Source organism: Microtus pennsylvanicus, chromosome 12 (assembly GCF_037038515.1).
Source record: "Microtus pennsylvanicus isolate mMicPen1 chromosome 12, mMicPen1.hap1, whole genome shotgun sequence".
NCBI classification, from domain to species: domain Eukaryota; kingdom Metazoa; phylum Chordata; class Mammalia; order Rodentia; family Cricetidae; genus Microtus; species Microtus pennsylvanicus.
Genome location: NC_134590.1, coordinates 34,823,026 through 34,840,093, shown reverse-complemented (window position 1 = coordinate 34,840,093; position 17,068 = coordinate 34,823,026). Strand labels below are relative to the sequence as shown.

The 17,068-nt window shown below is 43.2% G+C and overlaps 2 protein-coding genes across 16 annotated transcripts in view; one reads left to right on the top strand and one right to left on the bottom strand.

Annotated features, from left to right (window-relative positions):
- Nsun7 (NOP2/Sun RNA methyltransferase family member 7) overlaps positions 1-9,689 on the top strand; it is a 38,456-nt gene extending 28,767 nt beyond the window's left edge. For 2 of the 3 annotated variants that reach the window (XM_075943309.1, XM_075943310.1), the window contains exons 11-12: positions 7,414-7,537; positions 8,092-8,835. In XM_075943309.1, coding sequence (XP_075799424.1) covers positions 7,414-7,537; positions 8,092-8,703 — 736 coding nt within the window. In that variant the 3' untranslated portion in view covers positions 8,704-8,835. Of the gene's footprint in view, positions 1-7,413; positions 7,538-8,091 lie in introns of all 3 variants that reach the window. The other variant, XM_075943308.1, reaches the window with a different exon arrangement.
- Positions 9,690-12,406: 2,717 nt separating this feature from the next.
- The window catches only part of Apbb2 (amyloid beta precursor protein binding family B member 2), a 320,293-nt gene continuing 315,631 nt past the window's right edge, over positions 12,407-17,068 (bottom strand). For all 13 annotated transcript variants that reach the window (XM_075943293.1, XM_075943299.1, XM_075943298.1 and 10 more), the window contains one exon: positions 12,407-15,483. In XM_075943293.1, coding sequence (XP_075799408.1) covers positions 15,316-15,483 — 168 coding nt within the window. In that variant the 3' untranslated portion in view covers positions 12,407-15,315. The remainder of the gene's footprint in view (positions 15,484-17,068) is intronic.

The window sequence follows — 17,068 nt, the reverse complement described above, 5'->3', positions numbered from 1 at the left end:
TCTATTGCTGTGCTGAAACACATGACCGCAAACAACTTGGGGAGGAAAGGGTTTATCTGCCTGACACTTCCACATTATAGTACTTCACTGAAGGAAGTCAGGACAGGAACTCAGACAGGACAGGAGCCAGGAGGCAGGAGCTGATGCAAAGGCCATAGGGGGTGCTGCTTTCTGGACTGTTTCCTATCGCTTGCTCAGCCCACCTTCTTATAGAACCCAGGGATGGCAACACCCACACTGGGTTAGGCCCTTCCCCATCCATCATGATTAAGAAAATGCCCTACAGTTGAAGGTCCCTTTCAGACCACTCTAGTTTGTGTCAAGCTGACATAAAACCAGCCAGCACAGTAGCTGACAGTCAACCACATGTTTCGAGAGACCTGAGTGCCGTAGGAGCTAAATTACCACCTGTCAACAAAGAGCTGCTGGGTATACAGGGTCACAACCAAATCAGTGGTTGTACATGGGGGGTAAGAGTTTTGAGACTATAATACAGCAAAGGTGAAGTGGACTTTGCTTTCTGTTTCCATGAGGCACTATTAATTTATATGTATTATAAAAAGGTACAACTTAAATTTTAAAGACAGACACAGTAATTCACACTTTAGATTGCTCTGAGATTTAAGCTCCAGTTGGAAAGCAGGCATTTGAGAAGCTCGGAACTACTTGTGGATGCCATCAAAAGTAACCATGCATTGCCTTAGGGAGATATACGATATGGTCTATCATAATCATTTAGTTTTTCAAATTAGGTTTATTTGCTGTATGTGTTGTATACATGTGCCACAGTGTGCATGCGGAGGTCAGAAGACAACTTGTAGGATATGGTTCTCTCCTTTCACCATGTGGGTCCTGGGTATCAAACTCAGGTCAGTAGGACATAGGCTTGGTGGCAGGCACCCTTAACCACCGAGCCATTTAACTAGCCTAAGAATCATTTCCTAATACCCCAACGCGGTGAATTTAGAATGGAGTTAAGTATCACGTTCCATCTAATCCAGTCACCCACCAGTTGCTTTGATTTCCTCTTACTAGCCCCAAAATAATTAGTTCATTTTGGACTTGAGCTACCATGATGTTAACTGGAGGCCTAGGTAAATGCCTTACTTATTAAATCTTCTGTGTAGGCTGGGGAGATGGCCCAGTGAGCAGAGGGAACGGCGAGCAAGCACAAGGACCTGAGTTTGGATCCTTACAGCACCCTGGTAAAGACTTGCATAGCTGCCGATGCCCATAATCCCAGCACGGGCCTAGTGGGTAGGAGGACAAAATGGGGACAGGAAGAGCTCACGATTTTGTTGGCCAGCCGGTCTAGCCACCCAATGAACTCCTAGTTCAGTGAGAAGCTCTCCTTCAAAAGAGTCAAGTGGAGGCCAATAGAGGCAAGCATCAATCTCTGGCCTCCACAGATGCATGCTTGGACACCCCCCCATCCCTGTACACGCGCAAACATGCACACACACCAATCTCATGTGTTAGAAGTAGTAACCTAAAAAGATGTCTTAGGATGGGAGAAGTGGCTCAGTATTTAAGACCAAGTCTAGTTCCCAGCATCCACATAGTGGCTCACATATAACTCCAGTTCCAAGGGACTCAACACCTTCTTCTGATTTCCATGGACTTCCGAATGAATGCGGTGCACATACTTATAACTTAAGCATTTATATATAAAAAAACAAATATTTTTAGAAGAACTTTTTAGGTATAACCATACTTTTCTTTTTTAAAAAAAATATTTATTTATCATATATACAATATTCTGCATGTATCCCTGTGGGCCAGAAGAGGGCACCAGATCTCATTACAGATGGTTATGAGCCACCATGTGGTTGCTGGGAATTGAACTCAGGACCTCTGGAAGAGCAGCCAGTGCTCTTATCCTCTGAGCCATCTCTGCAGCCCATAGGTATAACCATTTTTTAAAGTTTGATTTATAGTCTAGATTTTTTTCTAGTGCAAAAGTATGTGCATAGGTTATTGCTAATTGTCATTCCCAAAAAATAATCCAAGAAAACAATCACTTAACATTTTATTTATTTTGCTGGGCAGTGGTGGTGCACACTTTTAATCCCAGCACTCGGGAGGCAGATGTAGGAGGATCTCTGTGAGTTCAAGGCCAGCCTGGTCTAACAAATGAGTTTCAGGACAGCCTGGGCTGTTACACAGAGAAACCCTGTTTCCAAAAACAAAAAAATAAAATAAAATATTTATTTTGTGTATATGAGGGTTCACCTGCATGTGTGTATTTGTACCACATGTGTGCCTGGTGCTGGCGGAGGCCAGAACAGGGTCAGATCCTCTGGAATGGAGTTATGGATGGTTCTGAGCTGAAAACTGGGCCTGGTTCCCTTCAAGAGTAGCAAATGCTCTTGCATGCTGAATCATCTCTCCAGTGCCCCAAATAGTCACTTTTCCAAATCGTTTCCTGTGGCTTTATATATGCTGGGTTTTATTAGACTTAAAATATCTTTACTAATCTGAAGGGCAAGAAGATTCACTTCCCTTGCTGCTTAAACTTGCGTTTACCAGTTTAGAAATATCTGAGGTCGCACATGTTTCCAGTTACTGACTGAGCAGCACAGTGTAGGGAGTTGAGAATGGGATTCTAGAACAGGAGCCAGCAAACATTTTTTAAAAAAACATACACAAATAAATTTATACAGAATTTTAATAACTATAGTTTTAATAACTCAATGGAGTTTTAGTAACTCTAAAGTTGCCATTGTAAACTAGATACTTGTAAAATATATTTTCCCAGAATATTTATTATTTCTAAAATAATAAATGTAGTTTTAAATATGTTCCTCTTAATACAAAAAATTCTATTAATATTTAGACTTTTAGTAAACTTTGCTGTTCGACCTATGAAGATGATAAATTTCTTACTTGTTTTATAAAACTAGCTTTCATTTTCAAAATCAAATTTACCTTGCCAGAGAAGTCTTATTTTATGCTTTGATTCAAATGAACATGTTAATATGATTTTGTGGCTTATAAATTTTAATCTAAGATACATAGAAATAAAGATTAAAAATGAATAGGAGAAATAATAAGAATGAATAAAAGAATCTCTTTCTTTAGGGAGTAGTTGACAAAAATCGAAAAGATCTCTGCTAGAACCCACTCGTCACCAGGCCGTCAGTGAGCAGCAAACACACCCACCCTCTCTAATAGAAAAGGGAAACGTACCCCACAGGAACAACTCATCTCCTCACCCCCACCCAGCCTTTTTGAAGCTGTGGGGAACACACTTATGAAAGTGAATACCTAGGTGGCTATTTTACAATACAAACTGGAAAGGGAAGTAGAAAAGAAGAAAAATGGGTCTGTAATTCAAGAGAATTCACAGAAGCCGACACCATCTTGAAAATCCCTACCTTGGGCTGGAGAGACAGCTCAGTGGTTAAGACGTCTTGGTGTGCAGCCGTGAGCTGCAGAGTTCAGATCCCAGCACTCACGTAGCAAGTCCAGTATGGCCATCTGTAATTCATTGCCAATGAAGCTGAGACAGGACGCTCTCTAGTTCAACAACAACCTGGGCTATATTGTATCTAGTTAGGGTTTCTAGTGCTGCAACAAAACACCATGACCAGAAAGCAAGTTGAGGAGGAAAGGGGTTATTTGGCTGATCTTCCGCATCGCTGTTCATCACAGAAGGAAGTCAGAACAGGAACTCAAACGACAGGATCCTAGAGGCAGGAGCTGATGCAGAGGCCATGGAGCAGTGTCGCTTACTGACTTGTTCCACATGGCTTGCTCAGCCTGCTTTCCTTCTGTTTCTTTTCTTTTTTTTTTTCTCTTTTTGTTTTCCAAGACAGGGTTTCACTGTGTAACTTTGGAGCCTGTCCTGGAACTTGTTGTGTAGACCAAGCTGGCCTCAAATTCAGAGATCCATCTGCTTCTGCCTTCCCAGTGCTGGGATTAAAAGGCAAGCACCACCACCGCCTGGGCTCACACTGCTTTCTTATAGCACCTAGGCTACCAGTCCAGGGACAGCACCACCCACCATGGGCTGGGCCCTCCCCCATTGATCACTAGCTGAGAAAATGCCTTACAGCTGGATCTCATGGAGACATTTCCTCAAGTGAGGCTCCCTCATCTCTGATGACTAAGTTGATACACAAAACCAGCCAACACGTATAGTGAGACCTTGTCACAACAAACAAACACACTTACTCAAGCTCTGCTTTGGTATGAGAGAAGTAAGCCAGATTCTTGGGTTGTCCCTTTGTTTACCTCCCTAGAGATTTCCATCTTGTACTAAACAAGATCGTGACAGTTAAGTGAGAAAGGGCACTGGGAGTGGAGAATCGGGAGACTCGGGTGTACCACAGAGTAACTGCTATTATTCACCTCAGCGGGTCTTGTTGGGGTTGAGCATATTTAACACATGAGCAGTACTTGGCCCAGAGGTGGTGCAGGGTATTTTATGACACTGTGTGAAGATGTGTCGCTGTTTTACCTCACCTGCCTAAGGCACCTGATTGGTTTATAAAAACCTGGGCCGGGCTTGGTGGTACCCGCCTTTAATCCCAGCATTTGGGAGGCACACAACTGGATCTTTGTGAGTTCAAGGCCAGCCTGGTCTATAGAGTGAATTCCAGGACAGGCCCCAAAGCTACAGAGAAACCCTATCTTGGAAAAACAAACAAACAAAAACCTGAATGACCAATAGCTAGGCAGGAGAGTTTGGTGGGACTTCTGGGCACAGAGAGGAACTCATGGGGATGAATTTAGGTGCATGGGAGACGCCAGTGAGACACTGAGGAAGTCAGATGTACCAAATGCAGGAGAGGGCAAAAACCACATGGCAGAACATAGATGAATAGAAATAGGCTAACTTAAATTATAAGAGCTAGAGGCAAGAACTGAAGCTAAGGGCCAAGCTTTCATAACCAATAATAAATCTCCATGTCATTATTTGGGGGCTGGTCGTCCCAAAGAAAGTAGTCAATAATTTTAAATTACCATGATTGCTGGACTTGGTGGCACACGCCTTTAATCCCAAGCACCCGGGAGGCAGAGGCAGGTGGATCTTTGTGAGTTTGAGACCAACCTGGTCTACAAGAGCTAGTTCCAGGACAGGCTCCAAAGCTACAGAGAAACTCTGTCTCAAAAACAACAACAACAACAAAAAACCAACCCATAATTATTAATTTTACTTAGCTGCTTTCCAAATGGATATTAATCTTTTAATATTTTGTCATATATTAAGAGTTTATGTATTAATATAAATTACAAATATTTCACATTATGGCTTATTTTTTCTTTTTCTATTCTCCCCTCCCCCTTCCTTCCTTCTTCCCTTCTTTTCTGGTACTGGAGCCTGAGCATCGGGCTTTCCGCTTGGAACCTCATCCCACCTCCCTCGCTATTTCAGTTTAAAATGTTTTTTTCATTAAAAACTTGAAACTTTTCCTTTGCAGGTATTTATTCATGCATGGTTCTGAAGGTCCAAAATCCCTAGGAAGGTGTTGACAGGGTTAGTTCCTTGTAGAGCCTGTGGTGAAGTCTGTGCCATGCTTTTGGTAGTTGCTGGAGATCCATGGCATTCAGCTCACAGCTGAGTCTCTGCTTCTGTTTCCGTGCGGCCCCTCCCTGTGTGTTCTAGTATCCTTCTTTTCTTACAGAAATCCAGTATTAGATTTGGGGTTCCCTCCCTCCAACTGGATCTATTCTCCCAACAAGGTCTAATCTTGAAGGTTTGAGTGGACTTAAATTTTTTCGGTGGGGGGGGGCTGCTGTTCATCACACAGCAGTCTATTCTGTGGCTTCCCAAATTTACACTTTTCATTTGCAAAATATACTCACTCCACCCCAACATCTTCAAAGGTTTTCATCCATTCCAAGATCAGTTATAAACCCAAATTCTCAAATTATCAATAAAAAAAACCCCTCAAATGTTGCCATCTAGAACAGAGGCAAACAAGACTCTGGCTGTGATAATATTTGCATTTAAAGAAATAGGTTATAAACTGGAATTCAGAAACTATTTTGTAGGGTCAGTTTCTGGAAGATGATTTGTCTAGTCCTATTTATAGTGTTTTAAACAATTCTATATTGAATACCTACTGTGTGCCAGACACTCTTCTAGAGACCAGCAATTTATCAGTGAAATGTTTGTGCATACACGAGGTACTGGGGTGGGGATGGCATGCAAGTCTATGCACAGAATTTACTTACAGCCCACATGCGTACACAGAAATCCCGAGGGTAATTTTTGACAATATTTTAATGTATTAGTGTTTCGAGTGTACCTGACACCTGAGGTGGTCCAATGTGGGACATTCAACTATTGCATCTTGTCAGCTTAAATAATCTTTGACTCGGAGTGGTACTGAGTGCCTTTGATTCCAGAACTCTAGAGGCAGAGGCAGGTGGATCTCTGAGCTTGAGACTAGCCTGGCCTATGTAGTTCTCTGCTAGCCAGGGCTACATAATGTGACCCTATCTCAAAACACAAACAAAAAATGGATTTGTATGCACGGTGGATTTCAGATGATCTGGTGAGGCTGTGTCCCCTCAGAAATCTCCGCTGGCTATATGGTTGGTCAGAGGAACAACTAGGTCTCTCTCCTACAGAGGAAGTTCCACCATTTGCTGCTCTGTTTTTCTTCAGCATCTGTGACAGACTCCCTGGTGAGTCATTTGAGGTCATGTATGTCTGCCCCTTTCCCAAGTGAACTTTGTGTGTGTGTGTCTGTATTGTGTAGTTTTACATTTGTGTGTGTGTGTGTGCGCACGTGCACACACACACACAAGCCATAGAGCCTATGTAGTGGTCAGAGGACAACTTGGGAGTCAGTTTGGGTCTTCTGCATGTGTGTCCTGGAATTGAACACAGGGCATTAGGTTTGTGCTTCTGCCTGCTGAACCATCTCACCAGCCCTGCTGGGTGTTCTGTGTTGTTGCTTGTTTGCTCGGAGTCAGGGTCTTCAGTAGCCCAGGAGCTGGCCTTGTACACGCTAACCTTGAAACCTTGAAACTTCTGTTCTTCCTGTCTCTACTCCTCAAGTCTGTGTCACTGCCCAGTTTATGCAGGGCCCAGGCAAGCCACGGCTTCCTGTGTGTCAGGGGAACACACTGCCCTCTGAGCTGCGGCTCTACATCTGTCATGTGACTGCTGCGCTCGCCTGTTTTCATGAATGCTAATCCTTAGAGAGGCTTTCGGCTTGTTAAGAGCTTCTTCTTAGTAGTTATTTAGAGACTTTGGAAATATAATAAATTATGAGCTAACATGAAATATTGAGCTTTCAACTTAAGATCTGGGGGAAGACAGCTTTAGCATTTTTTCTTATTTGAGGTTTTTATTTAAGTGATTGTCAAAACAGAAAATAAGATTTGAAGAATACTCACTCCTCTCTTGGGTACATTGTTATTTTAGCTGTTAGATGTTTCTTTTCTCTACTGCAGACTCAGTCCTCCTGTTCTTCCGCTGTGCTCCCTAAAGGAAATGCAACTGTCTGTGGACAAATTCTTTAGACTGGAACCATCCGATGTTACCAATGGTTGCTTTCTTTCTATTTTAACAAGAGAGGTAAGGGAGAAAAATCCTAATGCATGACATCCTTTGAAATCGAAAACAACAAACTCTCTTCACTGGCACCCACTTCATGACTATTTTGCCATGGTTGCTTGTATTTATACAAATATAGGGTCTTGTGTAGCCCAAGAGCTAGCTATGCCCTTGAACTTTTGTTTCTCTGGCCTCCACTCCCCAGTTTATACAGCGCCCCAGGCACAGGATTATCGCTACACAGCACACAATCTCCACTCTCCGTGCTTCTGCTCAGTCTTCCTCTTTGGCTTGCCCTCCACCCCACCTCTTCCAGCAGTTTGCCAACTGCCTAGTGCATCTTCCTTAGTGTATAAGAAATAAGCAGGGTAATTCTTACGAGGTTTGAAAATGAGGAAGTTGAACTAAGAAAAAAGTTATTTCTGGGGTTCATGAGTTATGTTAGGGAATAAGGCCTAAATAACATTTACTTTAGTATGTTTTAATTTTCACTAAATTGCTGACAAATATTTAAAATCTGTGCACTGATGGCGCCCCCCACCCCCCCGTCTTAACAATTGCTGTTTTCATTGCAGCGAGACCCATCTGAGACAGTGTCCGTGAAGGATGTTCTGGCCCGAGCTGCTGCCAAAGGTCTACTGGATGGGGTTGAGCTTGGGAAGACATCCAAACGGGAGAAGAAGAGAAAGAAATCCAAAACATCATTGTCCAAAGCTCCTACTAATGACAACAATGGCATCCAAATGAAAATCACAGAGTTCATAAGTCAAGAAAGTAAAGCGAGTACTTCCCGAGGCGAGGCATTAACTAAAACACCTCTCCCGCCAAAAACTGGCTCCCAAGGGGGCGCTTCCTCCCAGGTCAGAAAACCCAAGCCTGGCACCAATTCTTTACTGACTACTTATTCTTCCAGGCCAGAAGACCGGCAGGTGACCTTGAGACGAAGGCCAGAAGGCAGAGTGATTCCTCTGAAGGCCGTTGAGATTGTTTTGCCTCCAGTGATGTTCCCATTGGCGAGTTCCCAGGGACCCCGAGCTCAGATGCCAGCAAACCGCGCCTACTATCGCTTGGTTGGATCAAAGGTTGGCACGCACAGCTATCTTACACCATCAGCAATCAGAAGAGTGGAGAAGGCTAAGGAGAGCACACCTTCCTCCTGTGTCAGGCATCCTAGACCATGGCTTTGACTGTGAGGCCCTTCCTACAGGCTGGCTGGGATTTCTTTCCATTCAGACACTATTACTGGGGCTTCTGGTCACTTAGTATCTTCCCCTGCGACTTTACCTCCATGAATGAAGACAGAGAAGCAGTGATGGAGGGAGCAAGCGAAGGTGTCGTGTCACCAGCTCAGTGCTAATGTGTTTTAGGATGCCCAGCTGCAGATTGCTGGGAGGGAGTGTGGACTAAGCAGCTGGCTTCCCTGAAGTGGGCAGAGTGCCTCCCAGCAGGCTTCTCTGCAGACTTCATTGAGGGGCTTGGTAGAAATTCCTCAGATACAAAGAATGGTGTCCTCTCCTGCCTGCCCCAGCTCCAGCCAGGAACCTGACCCTGCTCCTTAGCCAGGAAGTTACTGTACTTGAAACCTCTGGGATCCCAGTTGAGGCCAGCTTTTCCCTTTAGCACCCGACTGTTCCCCAAACAGGGCATGCCAGAAGGTTCTGCAATGGACTGAGCTTTGACTAGGAGTAGGGAGCCCAGTACCAGGTGTGCGCAGTCCGGATGGCCATACAGAAAACAATGTTTCTGGAGAATTTCAGAATCCCGAGTAGGCTGCACACAATAATCCCTTCCTTCTGTTTATGCCAAACATTGTTGGAACAAGGACAGCGAGCAAATTTCTACCTAAGTATTCTTGTTCTAAGAGGTCAAACTGTTGAACACAAGCAATGTATCATTGGAAAAACGCAAAGATTTCTGATTCTATGCAAAGATCAGGTGACACAGCCAAATGTACAAGTCATTTTGTACACAGTGCTCAAACCTTGGTAACTCATTTCTGATGCACAATTACAATATATTGTAGCACTATGTTAATACATTAAATGTCAATTACTCTTAGCTATATTAACAATTGTCTACCAATATTGACATGATTATCATTTCTGGGTCTGATTTTTTTCATCATGGCAACAGAAATTGTTTGACATTAAATAAAGTTATGACTAAAAATCTTATTTTTAAAGAGATCTGACACTTTTGGAGTTTGAATGTAAGCTCTATCTTCAGAATTCAGCTGTGGAGAAGCATGAGCGAGTGCCAAAGGCTCAGGGTAGGCGGCAGCACGGCAGCAGACTGGGCCCGGTAGGCTTCAGCTCCAGAGGTCTTTGGCTCACTTGAAGTGGGAAGGACAAAGGATTGGTGGGTTCTCATAGAAGTTTTGTTTCAGCCAAAGATTTATATTTCTCATTAAAATGTGTGAGTCAAGAAGATGAGCTGATGCTTCAAGAGGCTTATATTTATATTCCAAACAATTCTTGTCAGTTATGACTCTTAAAACACAGAGAACTTAGGAAACAGGCAGAGGGTTCTCTCCCAGTTTCAGCCTAGCCTGAGCTGAACGGAAAGAGGCTGTCTGGACTGGGACGTGACCCCGTGGTGGTGCCCATGGTTAGCACGGATCAGGTGCCAGTTTCCATCCCCAGACCTACAAGCCACAACCCCACACTGCTTCCATTGCTTAGATATGCTACTGAGATAGAAAACACGCAGGTCTTTATGTTTCGAGGTGCAGCCTAATTGACCACCATTCAGAGGGGAGCTGCCCTTTCAGCCCAGCAGTGGGAGCTCAGGCTGAAAACCACCCCCCCTGGTTTGAGATCTTTATTTTCAAGCGTATTTTCTGGGTCAACCCTTTGCCTTATAGCAGCTAAGGATACTGTTTACTCTCTAGCAGCGTGTGCTTCCGTCGCCACTGGCAGCCACTTCAGAGTCTCCTCACTTGCAGCTCAGCGCTAAACTAGCTTCTTCTCTGCACATTTGAGGAGATTCTCAATGGACCCGCTCATCTACTAAGCCTGTGTGCTCTTCTCTGGCAATCTTCTCGGAAAGACAGAATCAATCAATTACTGGAAGAGTGAGAAGGAAAACAGGATAAAAGCAACACGAGAAAACTCTAGTGAAAACTGCCGCTCACAGTCTTTTAATTTGCATTTTACTTTCTTGAGTTTTTTAAAGTGTTGCAAAGTAAAAAAAATCATATTGTATTTAAATACCACAGTAAGAGTTTATATTTTTTTCATTTTATTTATTTACTTTGTGGAGCTGGGGATTGAGCCCAGAGTCTAAACAAGTTCAGATTTTTACCCAAAACTATTACCAGTGTAAAACCCCTGGAAGCAAGATGAAATGCCGTTCCTTGAGAGTTACTGTCTTTAGCAGCACAAGGGAGGGTGGAATGTGGTGGCACACATCTGTACACATCTGCAATCCCAGTACTCAGGAGGCTGGGGCAGGAGGATCAGCATGAATTCAAGGCCAGTCTGGCTTACTGCCAGATTGATCTCAAAGACAAAACAACACGACACAGCAAATGAACGACTTGGGCATATACTTTTAATTACTCGTCTTCTGTGTATGAGGGAGTTAAAACCAGATCCAACTGACTCTCTGGTTACCCCCTTTCATTTTGGATTCAATGTATTGCCCACTTCCATCTTGATTCGAAAGGCAGTCCTTGTGTGCGTGCTGAGATACCTTAACCCTATGACACTGCTTACAAAAAATTCCCATTGATGACTGGATGGGCTTCTGTGTTCGGAACGCCAGCTCTTTACTGACCGAAGAGTAAGGGAAGAGGAAGTCCTTACAGTCACCAGCTCATTCTCACCAGGTAGGAAAGGCAAACACTAATGAAAGCAGAATCTTACGTTACTAAAATGATTTTTAAAAAGTTTAATTTGAAGTAAGAATAATACAAAAATAAAATAACGACTGTAGAGACACTAGGTTTGCATCTATTTCTTATATAAGTGGCCGTGCTGGCAGAGAAACGAGTCAAACCTCGTACGCAGCTACATTTATTCTCACAACATTTTACATTTAAATGTGCAAACATGGTCAACAGAAAAAGGCATCAAAAAGAAAACAAGACGTCCTTTTAGGAGGAAGCGGCTGATACGGCTGCCTGGCAATTCTCTCACAGTTGGTGCAAGCAAAGATCTTTGCCTTGAAGTGCAACCCTCCCTCCCCCCTCATGGTTCCAAGGCTTAAACTCAGAGCCCTGTACATCTTACGCAAGCGCTCTACCACTGAGCCACACCCCCAGTACGCCGAAACAAGTTCAATTGCTTTCTTACTGGCTGTGAGCATGTCGGATGTGAGGAGGTGAGGTTAAACCCGGCCAAGTTGAGAGCTTTTGGCTTGATTAAATTGTGCTAATGTTAGGGAGACATTTCCCCACATGGTTTGTGAAATCTTGCGTTGCAATGCTCGTACAGGGAGTGTGCCCTAGAGTAAGGGAAGCTTTGGGGCTACACGTAAGTGGTCCTGTTCTGAGTGGTTTGTTCTGTGTCCTTCTTAAATGTCTAATGTGTATTTTAAAAAAAAATAGCAGTGCCAACAGTTATATCACCAAGAATTTGTTTTAATGGAAATGGGTCTAATGTCCCTTCATGCACTGAGACAGACAGACAAACAAATGCAACAATGATTCCAATTAGCCATGGGTGATCCTGAATCCAGGTGGAAACGAAGGGCAAGTGGATGGATGTGTAGCTCTTTGATGACGTCACGCAAGTTGTGAAGGATATAAAAACAAAGCACCGCACAGTGCCTTAGTCTATCTACGAAGACATGGTCTCAGCCATAGGCATGTTGGCTACCACGGTGATGCTGCCCCGGAGCACAGGGAAGGTGGGCAGAGCACTCCTACCTAGTTGCTTTTAAAAAATAAAAGGAACTTTAAGCATTCTGCCCTTGCTTCTACATATTCCAATAAAAATGTGACTACAAATCATTACAAAACCACCTTGTAGGCGATGTAGTTCACTGAGATTAATTAGACCCAGGTAACTGACGTTATACCCGGGAAAGAGAATACATTAACACAATAATGCGCCATATTTCAGTAAAAATAGAATAAATAAAATAAAAATATTTTAAGCTGTATTTAACAAGTTAATTAAAAAAATGCTAAGACACACAAGGCTTAGTGAACACGGCTGCCTGTTCCCGAATCCCGGATCTAAAGAATGCATAGATAACCGAAGTCACTAAGATCTCAGGTAAAACACTGGCATCCTTTCACAAACAAATGCAAACATACTTTCATACATACTTTTTGGCCATGGCAGAAAGTTGTCTGATACACTGTTTAACATAATTCATTTTACAAAAATCAACCTGCATTTAGTAGGCAAAGCTATTTTCAAAACAAAACAGCCGCAGTAAGAGTTTTTTTTTCCCTGTGTAAAGGCTATCATTCCTCTTACTGAGTCCTAAAATTGCATATATAAATCAGTTTGCTACTTAAAGCTAGCTCAGTATTCTTGATCCCAAAAACAAACAAATGTAGGTCTTAAAGACGAACAGGGTTTGGATGGAGACGTCCTATAGAAACAGGGATTACTTTAGAGTTTTGAAGTGGAGTGCATTAAAACATTTCACCATGGAGCTCAAAATGAGAGACCGTAACTGGATTCTGGACAGTTTTTCTCTGGGCACAATAAGGTTTTCTTAACTCATAAATCTCTCAGATGGCACTAGTTACTTCAGCTAGTATGCAAGTTGGCACCAAGTATTAATGCATCTTTTTCTCAAGGAACATCACTTTTATTGTAGTGTGTGGATGCCAGAGAACAGTCCAGGTTCTCTGCATTTGATGCCATGGGTTTTCTGAGGGACCCACAGGTGGAACATGCTCACTTCAACGCAGTCTGTGGCTGCTAAGTGCCACAGTCGGGAAGGTTTCTACACAAGTGATGTAATATCTAGAAAATCTCAGCTTAGGAAGGCTGCTGAGGGCAGACATTTGTCCTCTACAACATGTTTGAGGGACAAGAGTCCTGGACGGAGAAAGGACAATGGTCTTAACAATAAATGCCACTGTGTAGATTAACTGGACATTTTCCTTAACACACTTGGGGATTCTGAAATTGCCTGATAGTATTTTCATTATCTGTTCTGTGTATGGACCTAGAGTCATCTGTGAAGGGTCTTCCTGACTGTGTGGAAGAGGCATAAGGTGGCAAAAGCTGGGAGATGTGGTCCTGGTTTTGGCTCTCAGGAACTTGGGTGAGATCCTTGGCCACTTAGCCTCTTGGTACAAAACCCTGTGTATTTGATTTCTTCAGTGAGTTTGGTACCTTTTCTACCTTGTAAGGCTCGACTGGGATAAAACTGTGGACATCTGCAGAGCAGCGCATAAACACGAAGCATTACTTTTATAATGATATTAATTTTGATATTAAAAGTAAACAAGAGTAACATAAGATTGATCTTTGCAACCTCCTTTTAAAATAATGTCAACAGAGTCTAAATTTGTGTATCTTTATAGTTAGGTTTCTTAGCTACATAAAAAGAGGCAAGAAAATGATATTTGGGGAACGCTATCAAACAATCCATTATTTCTGTGTATATTGTGCTCAGATAAGAAAAAATTAAATCTTTTGAAAGTAAAATGGAAAAATAGAAGTTTTAAAACATATCTAGTCAAGTCTTACCAAATTTCTAACATTAAATACATAAGTTCAAGAAAAGTACAACTTAAATTTGTTGCCATGGACACTGTATGATGGCTAGACAGCTCTCTGGACAAAAAGCATAGCGAAAGCTTGTGGCAGATAGGGACTCCTAGGAGGACATTACCTCCAGGATGTGAACTAACAAGAATCACACAGTGAGAGCTAAAATCATAGTGTGTGACAGAGATAAAAATGACATTTCCTCAACTCTAAATTGCATATTAGCTCGTCAAACTAAGGATGGAAAGTGTAGGAATATTTCACTTTCGGGTGTGGGTGGAGAATGGCCATAGCATACTTCAATTCCCTAGCTGCATTGTACAATGTAAGGCAGAAGTTTGAAATATGTCCCATCCCAAATGTATTATGAATCTGCTAATCTCTCTCTCTCTCTTTTTAAATAACCAGTTTGAAAACCATCTGAAAAGAAAGGCTATTTTTTTTGCTTGATTTTTAATCCCTCAAATTTAGTTTTCTATCAATTTTAAAGTTTTCCTTTTCCCAGCACCCCAAAGACATGAAGGGGTGTCCATGCATCAGAGAGCTCGCTGAGGAAAGTGGCTGGTTAGTGTCTGCACTGATGCCAACAGCCAGTTTTTGTCAACGGACAGGTTCACTTTTATGAAAAACTAAAACCCAAATGTTCTTTTTACAGGAATTCAACGGTATCTGTCCCTCGGGGTCTGAATGTTTTAAAAGCTGAAAACAAGGCAAAGTGCCAAGGGACCCCAAGGTTGCTCGCGACAGATCCAACCAAGAGGACAGAAAATGAACCTGGGAATCATTCACTCCAAGGATGCAGCATTAGTTCTCTAGGAAGGGTGCGGCCACATTCTTCGGAGTGTGTGTGAAGTCCTGCTCACAATATTTACAGTAAAAGACCTTCCACTGCTCATGATGGAACTTACGGGAACAGAAAACAAAAACAACTCATGCTTCTTTTCATAGCACATGGTGGTGGCAAGACGCGGTCACATGCTTGTCTTAACACTGTTTGGTTAAGGATGAATTCTCTGGAGACAAAGCATCAGCAACTGAATGGAAGGCCAGCTGTCGGCTTCTTTAGTGTAGACGTTTGCTCTTCAGATAAAAGTGACAGAATCCTGGAGCCCAGAGCTGCTAGGGCGTTTCTGGGACGGGGCGTTTCTGTTTCAATGTGTCAATGAGCGATAAGACCCCTCGTTTTACGTTAGTTGTGACTCTTCTGGTCACTGAGTCCGCTGGCGGGGGTGGAGGTCGGACTTTCTGTGAAGGTGGCCTGGCTACCAAGCACTTCTGATATCGCAACTGGAATAAAACAAGCAAGCAGCAATTTAGGTAATAGTATTTCTTCTTGGTTGTTGTGTTCAAAAGTTGATGGCCCAACTTCTAAATATAAATCTAGGAGTTCATCACCACTACCACCAGCACCACCACCAACCCCCCACCAGCACTATTGCCACCACTACTAGTACTATTACCATCATTACCACCACCAACCACCACCACAAGTACCACCAACACTGCCATTACCACCACCCCCACCCACCAGCACCAGCACCACCCTCCACCCCTGAGGTGGGATTCCCCTCTGTATGCTGTGAATACCACTGGTGAATAAAAGAAACTGCCCTGGCCTGTTGATAGGAAAGAGCTTAGGTAGGTGGGGAAAACCAAACTGAATGCTGGGAGAAAGGAGGCAGATTCAGAGAGAAGCCATGTAACCGTTGCCGGAGACAGACATGCTGAAACTTTGCTGGCAGGCCATGAACGTGTGGTGATGCACAGATTAATGGAGATGGGTTAAATTAAGATGTAAGAATTAGCCAATAAGAAACTAGAGCTACTGGGCCAAGCAGTGATTTAAATAATAGAGTTTCTGTGTGACTATTTCAGGGCTGAGCAGCCAGGAACGAAACAGGCAGCCCTTCCCCAACACACCCCCACCCCATCTCCACCAGTAATACTATTACCACCATCACCATCTGGTCTACCACAGCTGCCACTCATCACCATTACGCCTGCCACCACTGCTCCCCACCCCCCCTCCATACTAGCATTTCTATTGTGTGGTGGGGAAGACTGACCCAGGTCCTTGTATATGCGAGGCAAGGGCTGTACCCCTGAGTGCATCTGCAGTCCAGATTCATTTCTTTCTTAATGTGGGATGTTTTAAATTCCCACAGCTGTTTGGTTTCTCCCACCCGTCCTTTCTGCCCACTGCTCACAGTCAACAGTTAAACAAATGAAAAGGATCAGTAGAGAGAGGGCGTTAACTAAGCTTTCCATCAGACATGTACATCCAGGAAAGTGTTGGTGACATGGTATGATAGGAAGGGCACAGTCTGCATCCAGGCTGTATTGCTTGTGAGCTCTAGGAACCCAGCCATTGCATCTCTCCAAGTCTCAGTGTCTTTGACTATAGAGCAGTTGAGAATTACAAAGCAAACTGTAGAAAGCCTTAGATAGGCCTAGCAACATGTTCCTGTCCCTGTTTCCTGCTGTAATAGGATTTCAGTTATCTCTTTTAACTAAAAGTATAAACCCTAAGAGATTAAAAAAACAAAAAAACCAAACCAACACCTACCATTAGCATTGGGAACACAGGCATATCTATCCTCCAGAAATATAGCAACACAGGCCTGCTGAGATGGCTCGGCGGGTAAAGGCACTTGGTTTTCAAACCTAACAACCCGACTTTGACACCAGAAACCCGCAGTAGGAAAGAACGAACTCCCCAGTGTTGTCCCTCGACTTCCACACGTGGCAACTGTGCACATGCACTCCCTTCCTCACACACACCATATACACATATACACTAATAAACACTCCTTTGTTTTTCGAGACAGGGTTTCTCTGTATAACAGCCCTGGCTTTCCTGGAACTTGCTCTG